Source organism: Paroedura picta, chromosome 3 (assembly GCF_049243985.1).
Source record: "Paroedura picta isolate Pp20150507F chromosome 3, Ppicta_v3.0, whole genome shotgun sequence".
NCBI classification, from domain to species: domain Eukaryota; kingdom Metazoa; phylum Chordata; class Lepidosauria; order Squamata; family Gekkonidae; genus Paroedura; species Paroedura picta.
In genome coordinates, this window is record NC_135371.1 from 164536838 (window position 1) to 164549945 (window position 13108).

The 13108-nt window shown below is 49.0% G+C and overlaps 1 protein-coding gene across 6 annotated transcripts in view; it reads right to left on the reverse strand.

Annotated features, from left to right (window-relative positions):
- Positions 1–13108, reverse strand: part of LRP1 (LDL receptor related protein 1) — a 423359-nt gene that overhangs the window by 114664 nt on the left and 295587 nt on the right. For all 6 annotated transcript variants that reach the window (XM_077329218.1, XM_077329223.1, XM_077329222.1 and 3 more), the window contains 4 exons: positions 9091–9258; positions 7625–7807; positions 4824–5024; positions 2854–3099 (listed from right to left, as the gene is read on the reverse strand). In XM_077329218.1, the coding sequence (XP_077185333.1) occupies positions 2854–3099; positions 4824–5024; positions 7625–7807; positions 9091–9258 (798 nt within the window). The remainder of the gene's footprint in view (positions 1–2853; positions 3100–4823; positions 5025–7624; positions 7808–9090; positions 9259–13108) is intronic.

Consider the following 13108-nt stretch of genomic DNA (forward strand, 5'->3'; position numbering starts at 1 on the left):
TCAGGCATGTCGAATGACTTGGCTTTGTAAATGAATCCGCCTGGTGGAGTGGTTAGGAGCACGGACTTCTAATCTGGCGAGCTGGGTTTGATTCCCTGCTCCTCCACATGCAGCCAGCTGGGGGGACCTTGGGCTTGCCACAGCCCCAATAAAGCCGTTCTGACCGAGCAGTGATATCAGGGCTCTCTCAGCCTCACCCACCTCACAGGGTGTCTGTTGTGGGGAGAGGAAAGGGAAGGCAGTAATATCAGGGCTCTCTCAGCCTCACCCACCTCGCAGGGTGTCTGTTGTGGGGAGAGGAAAGGGAAGGCGACTGTAAGCTGCTTTGAGACTCCTTCGGGTAGAGAAAAGCAGCATATAAGAACCAACTCTTCTTCATCTTCAGTAATGTCAGGGCTCTCTCAGCCTCACCTCCCTCACAGGGTGTCTGTTGTGGGGAGAGGAAAGGGAAGGTGACTGTAAGCCGCTTTTAGACCTCTTTGGGTAGAGAAAAGCGGCATATAAGAACAAATTCTTCTTCTTCTGGCTACCCCTTCCTGTGGTGAACACATTCCAAAAGGCACGGAATGTGGAGAATTGGTTAATGAGGGATGGAGGGGGGGGATTGAATCCCTGATAGCTTGAAGAACTCTGGAGAGTTAAGTGGGGAAACAGAATTCCCAAATTAGAGATGCCCTTCCATCATTGCAAGCCTTTCCACTTGTTGCTGGCATTATTTAACTACAGAGTTAAATAATGAAATTGCTTTCCTTTTTCCAATTTGCATTGCTGGTATTCTATGAATGTTGCTTCCCACAGTGAATTGACCAGAACCCTAACTAGGTGGGCCTCATTCTTCAGCATGAGAAAAACAAATGGCTCGCTGCAAATCATAAGCATGCATCCTTTTCAAAAAACTGGGCCCCTGCCTCAATTCTCGTCCTCCCTGGGGCACTGGGAACAGAGCAGACTTTCTGGTGCCGGCAAACTGCAGCCCTGTAGAATGAGGGCAAGTCCCTAAAGGAAAGGAACGCTGCTTTATTTTTTGGCTCCTGTAAAGTGCTAAATTCACACTCTCTTCCTCTCTCCCCCCACCATTTTTCATTCTCCATTTAGTTTCTCAAAGAGGGGCGGGGACTGTGGCTAGATCTGATAGCCTTCTTGCAAGTTCAGCAGGTATGAAAAGGTTCTAAATAACACTGTTTAGTGGAGTTCTCTTAATTCTTCTTTACCTAGTTTCACCCTGAAATCCAACAATCTGTGCCTTTCCCTCTTTTTGGGGACCTGGAGTCTGTTCTGAATAGATTTCAGGAAAAAAATTCAGAGTCAGTAGTTCAGCAGTGGAATAGGCTGCCTAAGGAGGTGGTGAGCTCCCCCTCACTGGCAGTCTTCAAGCAAAGGTTGGATACACACTTTTCTTGGATGCTTTAGGATGCTTAGGGCTGATCCTGCGTTGAGCAGGGGGTTGGACTAGATGGCCTGTGTGGTCCCTTCCAACTCTATGATTCTAAACAGCAGCTTGACAGAAACCTATCCTGGATGCTTTAGGTTGATCCTACATTGAGCAGGGGGTGGGACTAGATGGCCCCTGCCAACCTGATGATTCTATGAATAAGTTCTGTTTCAATCCAAGAGAAATCTGAAAAGAAGAAAGGCTCTGGCCAGAATTTCCCTCTGCAGATGCTCAAAGGCAAGCAGTGTCTTCCTTAACCTTCCTGTCCTCCTCCCACGCCCCTGGAAGTGATACCACCACTCAGCTCAAGCATGACCAGAAGGATTAGATAAGCCTTTTTCAACTTTTGAACATGGAGGAGCCTTCTAAAAATATTTTCAGGCTTCAAGGAGCCCCAGAAGTGGTCAGCTAGCCACGCCTCGCTGCCACACCCCTGTGTGTCATCACGACCTAACAGAGAGGCTCGTGGAGGACTGGTGGGGAAAAGACAGGAGGCTAAGGTGGGAGAAGGCAGCCAGGCTCTGTCCCCTCCCAGGCACAGCAACCATGAGAGAACTCATGCTTGGGAGGGGGAGCAATGGAAGTGACCAGTTCCCTAGCTTGTGCCGGTGTCCATTATTGTAAGAGGGGAAAGACTGCAGACCCCTTCCAGAGCTCCTGCAGACCCATCAGGTCCACAGACCCCTAGCAGGGAATCCCTGGGTTAGAGTCACGTGACAGGAAGAGGAGGAGTTTCTCCAGTGTCAAGAGGACTATGGGAAGCACTCCAATTAGGATACATAAGACTATCCAGTAAGGCAGCTGTCTGAAAGCTCTGCCCATGAGGCTGGGAGTTCAATCCCAGCAGCCTGCTCAAGGTTGACTCAGCCTTCCATCCTCCCGAGGTCGGTAAAATGAGGACCCAGCTTGCTGGGGGGTAAACGGTAATGACTGGGGAAGGCACTGGCAAACCACCCCGTATTGAGTCTGCCATGAAAACGCTGGAGGGCGTCACCCCAAGGGTCAGACATGACACGGTACTTGCACAGGGGATACCTTTATCTTTAAGACTATCCAAGCACCAGGATATGTCCTGGAGCAAAGCTGTTTGTACTACTGAGCAATGCCAACATGGTGTCCATTTTTAAAGATGCATGAAACAGAGGAAACAGGAAACACAGTGCCCTCCCTCTCAGTGCAGCAGCTCCTCCCAAAAAATGTAAAAATATATATTAAAAGGCAGTTATCTGGGGGTCATGCAGCCCAGGAAGAGGGGCTCCATAACCCAACTGGGGGTCTTGATCCATGGGCTGCAGACAACTGATACAGAATCATTAGACGGGAGGGTCTGATGCCCTTTCCTCCTGACCTTGAATAGGTCTCGAGCCTCCCTCCCATCCAAAGAGGTGGATGCTTGTGTGCAAGCCCCGTCCTATACTCACCCAAGCTGCGGCAGCTCTCTCCGTCAGGCTCCAGCATCCATCCTTCATAGCAGGAGCACTTCACGTTGTATTTGTCCTGCTCGCACTTCTGGCTGCACTTGAGGTGCTTGGCACAGTAGCTCTGGATCTGGCAGGTCTTGTTATCAGCGCCCAGCTCCATGCCCAGAGGACAAGAACACGCGATGCCTTCCCCCGGGGCTACTGTGCAGTTGTGACTGCAGCCCCCGTTGTTCAGGGAACACAAGTCTGTGGGAGACGAGAGACACCATAGCCAGTCAGTGGAGGAAATCCAGCTCAAGCCGTACACACTTGCAATCAGACCCCGAGACCCGAGATTCTTGCCCGCCGTTAACTAGCAGGACTTGCTACCGTTCTAGAAACACAGAAGTCTGAACTCCACCCATTTGTTTATATGATTCACAACTGAGAGTCTAATTATCAGCTATGAACTGCCACCGGTATTAGTCCTGATTAATCTCATTTTTAAACTTATTTCCCTGCCAAAGTATATACCTTTAAGGCCATACACAGTCTGGGCCCAGTGTACCTGAGAGACCGTCTCTCTGCCTATACCCCCCAAAAGAGCACTATACTCTGTCATCACCAACTGGTTAGTAATCCCTGCCCTCCAAAAAGTGTGTTGGATCTCAATAAGGGCCAGAGCCTTTTCTGTACTGGCCCCACCTGATGGAACAAGCTCCGGTCAGGGCCCTGTTCAAATTGCCAGAATTCCTCAGGGGCTGCAAAAGGGAGCTCCTCCACGACGCATTCGACTGAGGTTAATCTGACCTCAAAACATCTGACCTAAAAAACATCTGGCGGTCCCCCTCAAGCCATACCCTCCGTAATCTGAAGGATTCTGACTTCCATTGAGATTGTGCAGTGAATTAAATATAGTAATCTGTGAAATGTATATTTATTGTTAGAACTGTTACTGATATTTTATGTTCTATGTTTCCCACAACGTTCCATGTAAATAGCCCTGGGCCATATGGAAAGGGCGGTCTAAAAATCTAAGAAAATACACAAGTAAATAAAATGATAGATTTACAACACAGAAATTAAAATAAGTCAATAAAACAAGCAAAAAGGTCGCACTTACCTGTAACCGATGTTCTGTGCAGTCCCGCAGTGGGGACTGCGCATGTGCAAGCCAGCAATGGCAAAAAGAGATCTTGTTGTGGTAGGCCTGCACATGCACGGTCCCCAATGTGGGATTGTGTCGAAAACAAACTAACGGTAACAAAATGCCACAGAACCATTTCCAAAGCACGATACAAGCCCCAATTAATTTGTTCAACAGCTGTCCCAACACAGCAAAAGAACAGTCTTCGCTGTTCTCCTGAAGAGGAAGCATAAGCCTCTGAGTGAGATACTTTAGAATCATAGAATCATAGAGTTGGAAGGGGCCACACAGGCCATGTAGTCCAACCCCCTGCTCAACGCAGGATCAGCCCTAAGCATCCTAAAGCATCCAAGAAAAGTGTGTATCCAACCTTTGCTTGAAGACTGCCAGTGAGGGGGAGCTCACCACCTCCTTAGGCAGCCTATTCCACGGCTGAACTACTCTGACTGTGAAATTTTTTTTCCTGATATCTAGCCTATATCGTTGTACTTGAAGTTTAAACCCATTACTGCGTGTCCTCTCCTCTGCAGCCAACAGAAACAGCATCCTGCCCTCCTCCAAGAGACAACCTTTCAAATACTTAAAGAGGGCTATCATGTCCCTTCTCAACCTCCTTTTCTCCAGGCTGAACATTCCCAAGTCCCTCAACCTATCTTCATAGGGCTTGGTCCCTTGGCCCCAGATCATCTTCGTCGCTCTCCTCTGTACCCTTTCAATTTTATCCACGTCCTTCTTGAAGTGGACGTAGATAAAATTGCACAAGCCCCTGACGGGCTGCCAAAATCCGGAAGGTCCTAGTCCTGGCTGCTCCTTGCCATAGCCCATATCCTCAGCCTGCACTCACCACACAGTTTCCCTTCATCAGAGCCATCCCCGCAGTCGTTGTTGCCATCGCACAGCTTCTCGGGAGGCAGGCAGATCGAGGTGTTGTTGGCGCACGTGTGCGATGGCGGCTTGCACACCAGCGACTCGCAGTTCTCCTCGTCAGAGTTGTCCTCGCAGTCACTGTCTCCGTCGCAGACCCAAGCCTTGCTGATGCACCGGGCTAGAAGGAGGGGAGAGGAAAGCGGTATTAGGAACAGCACAGGGAAGGGAAACCAAATCCGATATTCGAATATAGGGCCCATTCTGCACACGCTCAGGGGTAGTCAAACTGCGGCCCTCCAGATGTCCATGGACTACAATTCCCACCAGCATTTGCATTTGCTGGCAGGGGCTCCTGGGAATTGTAGTCCATTGACATCTGGAGGGCCGCAGGTTGACTACCCCTGCGTTAGATGATGTGCTTTCAATGCACCTTTGAAGTACATTTTCCTGTTCCGCACAGAAAAATCCAGCTGCAAAAGAAGAAGAAGAAGAGTTGGTTCTTATATGCTGCTTTTCCCTACCCGAAGGAGGCTCAAAGCCGCTTACAGTTGCCTTCCCTTTCCTCTCCCCACAGCAGACACCCTGTGAGGAAAGTGAGGCTGAGAGAGCCCTGATATTACTGAAGAAGAAGAAGAAGAGGAAGAGGAAGAGTTGGTTCTTATATGCCACTTTTCCCTACCCGAAAGAGGCTCAAAGCGGCTTACAGTCGTCTCCCCATTCCTCTCCCCACAACAGACACCCTGTGGGGTGGGTAAGGCTGAGAGAGCCCTGATATCACAGCCCAGTCAGAACAGTTTTATCAGTGCCATGGTGAGCCCAAGGTCACCCAGCTGGCTGCATGTGGGGGAGCACAGAATCGAACCCGGCATGCCAGATTAGAAGTCCACACTCCTAACCACTACACCAAGCACATTGAAATTGCATTATCCTATGTGTGCGGAACGGGCTTAGGTAACACAACAGTGAGATAATAAAACAGTCATCTAAAGCTCGTTGCGTTTGTGACATTGAAAATTCCCCCTGCTTATTTTTTTTTTAAAGACTGAACAGGTGAGATGGCACAGAATGTTCATAAACATTCTAACTGCTTGGGATGGGGAGAGCTGTCATAATGCAGTACAGTTTCTGCAAAGGAAACTGTCCATTTAAATAGGATTAAAATCTTACACTTTCCCCAAGGACAGAAGTATGATGGCGATTCCTTTTTTTTTTTAATTGAGGAAATTACATCCCGTCCTTTCTCCCCAAACAGGACTCAGAGTAGAAGGGAAGAGCAAAGCAGACCGAAAACTGAGGTGATATAAATCTAATCTAAGTCAGATATAAATCTTACATAGTAAGCTAAGAGTGCTCAACGCTTTAAGATCTTTAGATGAACCCCTGCTTTATATCCCCTGATCGTGATGGATTCAAAACTGCACGCTTGTATCAGAGAAATCAGGGTCTGGGAACAACATTCATAGTTTCACACCCCTCTAATCTTTGTCCCAGATTCCACTGCACATGGATCAAGAAATAAGCACAGTTATCTCGAGTACAAATTGTGATGCACTATATCAGAGCCTCTTGTGGCGCAAAGTGGCAAGGGAGCAGACATGCAGTCTGAAAGCTCTGCCTCTGAGGCTGGGAGTTCAATCCCAGCAGCCGGCTCAAGGTTGACTCAGCCTTCCATCCTTCTGAGGTTGGTAAAATGAGTACCCAGCTTGCTGGGGGGTAAATGGTAATGACTGGGGAAGGCACTGGCAAACCACCCCGTATTGAGTCTGCCATGAAAACGCTAGAGGGCGTCACTCCAAGGGTCAGACATGACTCGGTGCTTGCAAAGGGGATACCTTTACCTTTACCTTTACATCACTGCCAAATTTACACTGCAGGTGTGTATGTGTGGCAACTCTCAACGTGATTGCTAAACATGTAACTATTCTGACAGGGGATACAGAATAGAGACTCATCTAAAGATCTCAATGCATAAGGAGAATAATATGGAGTACATGTAGCTTACTAAGATATGTCTGCCCCGTATTGGTGAATTACTACATGACGTCAAAACTGAATTGTGCTGGCCAGCCAGCCAGATGCATCCCAAGGGCCCCATCTATCTACCCCAACATGCCACATAAAAAACACATGGTCCTTCCAACAACATGCTGGGCCTCTGATTGGCCCTCGCTGGGGGACATGCTCCCAATAGGGTGATAGCACTCCCCTGCTGATGACAAATCAGAGGCTCTTCTGGAAGAGGAAGAGCTGGTAGGAGGTAAGTTGGTGGGAGGGCTATTCAAGCACACTCCAGCACACCCACCCTGCACTTCTCACCCTCCTGGCCACCGGGAGGGTGTGGAAAGCTGCCCCACCCTTTGCAGCGCTGCACCCTCAAGCCTCCCGGCCACTGGGATAGCTGGAGGGGCCATCCACCCTCGCTCCGCCATGATGTCCTGGGTGACATGCCTTGCTGCCAGGCCTGCCCTGGTCTATGGAGGCCCTTCCGCCCTCCCTCTGCCTTTCCGCGGTCCACTTTTAAAACCGGCTTTCCTCCTAGAAATAGCAATAAAACCTGGAAGTACAAAAGATCTCCTGGGGAAACAGCAGGCCCCTTTTTCCTCTGGGACAAACCACGCTCCTGGCAAAAAATCAGCCATGAGGTCACCACTGCCCACAGACTACTGGGGTTGTGATGCTGAAACAGTCCAGCAAAAACTTTAAGGGAGGACAGCTTGGGCATGTCCACGGGTAATTCTGATTTATCTCAGTCCCCGCCTCGTAACGCAATCCGATTACCAGAATCCTTGCAGCCGAATTTAACATTCGGGTCGCAGGCGTGGGTGACCCCCTCACAGTTCTTCTCGTCACTGGAGTCCATGCAGTCGGTGTCGCCATCGCAATGCCAGCGCATGGGGATGCAGAGGGCGTCTAGCCGGCACTGGAACTCATCTGCGTGGCAGCCGCCCGGTGGGCGTGTGGCTGGGAAGGCAACGACATCAAGTTAGCCAGTCAGAACGGGTGTTTTACTCTGGGTACCACTCACACCGCGGCAGGAAGAGAAGGAAAGATCCTAGATTTGGGTGCTGGGGAGGAGTGCTGTGGCAAGACCACAAGAAGTGGGCAGAAGACCTATGTGTTATTGATTTATTCAAAATACTGATGAAACACTTTTCTGAGGAGCACCCAAAGAAGCCTACCCTGGTTTGTTTATTTACAAGCAGTGGGAGTGAGAAGACACAGGGGATGTATATGTGTGAGTCAGTCTTCAAGCAAAGGTTGGATACACACTTTTCTTGGATGCTTTAGGATGCTTAGGGCTGATCCTGCGTTGAGCAGGGGGTTGGACTAGATGGCCTGTATGACCCCCTTCCAACTCTAGGATTCTAGGATTCTGTGTGTGTGTGTGTGTGTGGAGGGGAACTTATCAGAATAAATACATAGCATTCTACCTTCCAGTGTGGAGTTTAGATACCCTAGAAGGTGGAATATAAACATTTTTTTTTAATTTAAAAGAAAAAGGACTGGTCTCATAGAGGGAATGGTTGTCCCTAATCCCACTTTTGGAAATTTGGGAACATCTGTCTCCTGCTGGCTGAACCAAGCAGCATGCAAATGCTGTATAACACAACACCTGGTGCAAAATCTGTATTTCGGAGAAGTTCAACGTCTAAATGAACATCAGTACACATGTATACCCCAGTAAAAAGAAGCAAAATACACAGATACTGTCCCTGGAAGATACTGTTTCCAACAGTTGTCAGTCCCTTCCCAAGTCCCTCAGATGATATGACCATATATAGCTATGTCTACCCACCCTCCCAAAATGGCCAATGATTTGCCTGGAAGGAGTGCAAAGAGGAGGGGCCCCGGTCATAAAAATCCTTGTAGGTCAAGACTCATAAAACATGGCAATGACTGGAGTCCAGAGAGGTGAGTACACTCAACTGTGTTGGGGGGCAGGGGGGCAGTAGATGCATGCCCCAGCCCCGTTCCCAGCCCAGTAGAGAAGACCGCTTAACCATTTTTGGCGTTTTGGTGGGCAGGGCAACCAAGTGTGATGTCACATCCAGTGGGAGTGTCTTAAGTGACGTCACTTCTGGTGACATGTGACTTCCAGGGGCGTGGCAGGGAGGCGTGGCCTGCTGACCTCACTTCTGGGGCTCCTCGAAGCCTGAAGAATATTTCAGGGCTTTCTCAATGGTGAAAAGGTTGAGAAAGACTGGTGGAGAGCAAGGATCACTCCGCATGCCTCGCGCCCTCACCCTGGTTGGTGCAGTTGGCGTGGGTCTCGTCGCTGTAGTCCCCGCAGTCATTATCCCCATCGCAAGTCCAGTGTACGGGAATGCAGCGCCCGCTGTTGCACTTGAACTGGTTGCTGGAGCAGGAATGGCTGCAGCCGGCTTCATCGCTGTTGTCCCCGCAGTCGTTGTCTGGAAGCAGGAGGAAGAAGAAGAAGAGAAGCGGTCAGAGGTGGCTGAGCCTGTAGGGATGGATCTCAGCACCCCCGGGGCTCTTTAAGCCAGGGGTAGTCAACCTGTGGTCCTCCAGATGTTCATGCACTACAATTCCCAGGAGCCCCTGCCAGCGTTTGCTGGCAGGGGCTCGTGGGAATTGTAGTGCATGAACATCTGGAGGACCACAGGTTGACTACCCCTGCTTTAAGCCACTGGAGGGGGGGACTAAATTCCTCCTGCAGGTGACCAGCAGGTGGAATTGCATTCAGCTTGCCTCATCTGCTCAGGAGGGCAGAGGGTTATCCCCGCAAGCCAGACTGAATGCCATTTTTCCTGTCCCATGCACAGTCCAGCTAAGCATGCTCCACCCCTCGTCCCAAGAGCAACTGGAAAAAGGCAACCAAAAATATAAATAAATAATGGAAAATGGAAACACAGAAACTGCATAGATCACCTCATGCACCACGGGGAAATGGGTGACGCGAGAGAGGGGCTATCGCTCTAGCGGGCTCTAGCTGTGGGATTCAAGGATGTGCACTCATGTATGCATGCATCTGTGTGCCTAGGCATGGTTCTGACCAGGCTGAAGTCAGGATGGGAGGCTGTTTCCAAAGTCTGTGGGGCTCATCAGTTTTTAAATGAAGGCAGTTTTCAGAAGCGCTTCATAAGCTTGTGAACTGAATCGAACTTTTGCTGTTTGCCTGGGTGTTATCAGAGTTCCTTCCCCGCGCACTGCACCCAAGGACCAGCAAAATACGACCCGGTTCTAGTAATTTAGAGCCTCGCTCCTGCTTCTCCTCCTTCTGCCATTACAGTCTGCACTCCAAAATCTAGCATACGGAGAAATGCAAGAAGTGGCTGCCGGGTGAAATAAGTGAGTTTACTGAACATTGACACCGTCACCATTAAAAAAACATAAAAAGCAGTGAACAGGATGTATGAGCAGTTTCTTCAGAACTTTAAAATCCCTTAAAGCTGCAAACCTAAGCACGCTTACTCGAGAGCAAGACTGTTTCTTTTGCTGACCCAAAATGCAACTTTTCTGCCTTTCCTCCTCTAGCTACAGCCCACTGATCTTCCCGAAAAAACTACTTCTAGAGAAAGGGGAATCCCCAGGAAGGGCAATGAGGGGCAATCAGGGTGCCTGCAACAGGAAGGGGAGGAATTAAGAGGAAATTATCTCTTCTGCTAGTAGAAAATTTCATCTGGCACCAACCCAGGAAGACTGCTTCTTAGCAAAAAGAAGAAGAGTTGGTTCTTATATGCCGCTTTTCTCTACCTGAAGAAGGCTCAAAGCGGTTTACAATCACCGTCCCTTTCCTCTCCCCACAACAGACACCCTGGGAGGGAGGTGAGGCTGAGAGAGCCTTGATATCACTGCTCGGTCAGAACAGTTTTATCAATGCCATGGTGAGTCCAAGGTCACCCAGCTGGCTGCATGTGGGGGGGGGGGTGCAGAATTGAACCAGCATGCCAGATTAGAAGGCCGCACTCCTAACCACTACACCAAACTGGCTCTTAGGACCTGACTATCATTATGAAAAGCAGCCCCCAATCCCTGTCCAGAAGACTAAAATCCACCATGTGCGACATTCCTACCCCTTCAAAAGCTGGATTTTGGGAATCTACAGAGGCAGTTCATGTGAATATCTGAGCACGTCCTCTGCCAATCTGAGACTGACAGTGCAATCTTAAGCAGAGTTACAGCTTTCTATGGCCACTGAAGCTGATGTACTTAGAAGGATGTCACTCTCCTTAGGAGAGATTCAGATGGACAGCCATGTTGGCAACTCGAGCTAAAGGAGCAAAGGAGTCATACGCTGGGAATGGTTCTAATTCTTTTTTTCTTCTTTTTTTTACAGGTGCAAATGATGTTATTTCAATGGAAAAGCAAGCGCCAAAAAGGCTCCAGGGCTGGTGCAGCCGACAGTGGGATTACAAAGGGCCAGATAAAATCAAGAACAGCCTGGTTTTGATTTGTTTTGGCCAGTCACTAAAACGGCAGACAAAAAAAAAAAATAATAAAAAGAGGCAGGTGTTTTGGGGAACAGAAACGGAGGAGCTGCGGTGCATGTTGATCTATGCACTAACCGGTAGCTTTTGGACAATTCTTTTCGTCAGAGCCATCCCCACAATCCTTTTCTGAAACACAGAAACCAACCAGAGAAGACAGGAGAGTGGGCAGAGTGAACGCAAACGCCCCCCCCCCCCAAACGCCCACGTACATGCATACACGGAGCCAGTACCACCACCATCCCCCCCCGAAAAAGGTCAATGCAAAAAAGAGAGAGAGAAAGAAATCAAATACGAAAAGGAGAAAGCAGGCATGTCAAAGAACAAAAGGTCACCAGGAGAGTCATGTCAAAATCGATAAAGGGAAATCAGAAGCAATGGGCAGAGTCCAGAATGCACTTTATCCTTCCTAGGAGAACGGGATTGTGGATCCTGGGGAAAGGTGAGAAGCTGCAAGACCCTCTTCAGGGATATCACAGCCCCCCTCCCTCAATTTTCAGCCTCCTTTAACTGGGTATGATCAGCGTGTAACGTTTTAGGTGGAGGGGAATTTTTGTGGTGGCAAAACGTTATCCACCCTATGTTTTCCTCTTTCAAGCGATATTATAATCCAAAGAAAATGTCAGCGCTTTATTCCAGTGAGTGTATCCACTGCCTCTTAAGATTCGGAGCCAGGAAGGGGAGGGGGCGGAAGGTGTCTGCCGAGTCTCTTTGCAGTAATTCTTTGTCAGGAAAAAACATTTCACAGTCAGAGTAGTTCAGCAGTGGAATAGGCTGCCTAAGGAGGTGGTGAGCTCCCCCTCACTGGCCGTCTTCAATCAAAGGTTGGATACACACTTTTCTTGGATGCTTTAGGATGCTTAGGGCTGATCCTGCTTTGAGCAGGGGGTTGGACTAGATGGCCTGTATGGCCCCTTCCAACTCTATGATTCTATGATTCTAACTCCACTGAGGTGTGAGCACATTCCCCCGCCCTCTCTCTTTCTCTCTATCTGCATCAAGAGAAACCTCCGAAGCCCTGGCATTTTCAAGGAAGAGCAATCCAGCCACGCGATGCCATTAAGCAGCAGTGGTCGCCCTCAGCCTACAAGACAAGCCTGATTCAAAGTCCATGCCAGCTGAACTTTCACATTACGAGGATCAAAAGAGCAGAGCTCCCCATCCTACGCAAGCGAAGATGATGCCTACAGAGACTCCGCCGTCTGCGAAGCCTATCCCTGGCAGAAAGGTCAAGGAGAGGGTTTGAGAAAGGCCAAGAAGATCCCCCTCTGAGATTCAGGGTTCAGCTACACATTCCTTCTCCCCCCACCTTTTAGTAAATATTTATCTTCTTCTTTTAAGCATTCCGTCTACAGGACTGTCCTATCGAGGAACAGAATGGCATAGGAAGGGTGATTTCACCCTTTCTCTCCTTTCTCATTTTCTCCCTGGAAGCAAACCTAAACTGCTTTCAACGGCACTAGGGGAAAACGACACACACCCGTAGGTTTTCCCCAACTAGAGAAACAGCAGGTCAGGGATGGCTTTACCTACAAAAACAATTAAGGTAAAGGTAAAGGTATCCCCTGTGCAAGCACTGAGTCATGTCTGACCCTTGGGGTGACGCCCTCTAGCGTTTTCTTGGCAGACTCAATACGGGGTGGTTTGCCAGTGCCTTAAACAATTAAGGTCCAACAAATCCATCTTTTCCTTAATAAAGCCATCTTGGAGACGGTCTTTGCCAAAGGAAAAAAAAAGGTCATTTAAAGAAAATATAGAGGAAAAAAATTAGATAATGCTTAGCTGCGTCCTTAGGCAATTTCCTAATATATGC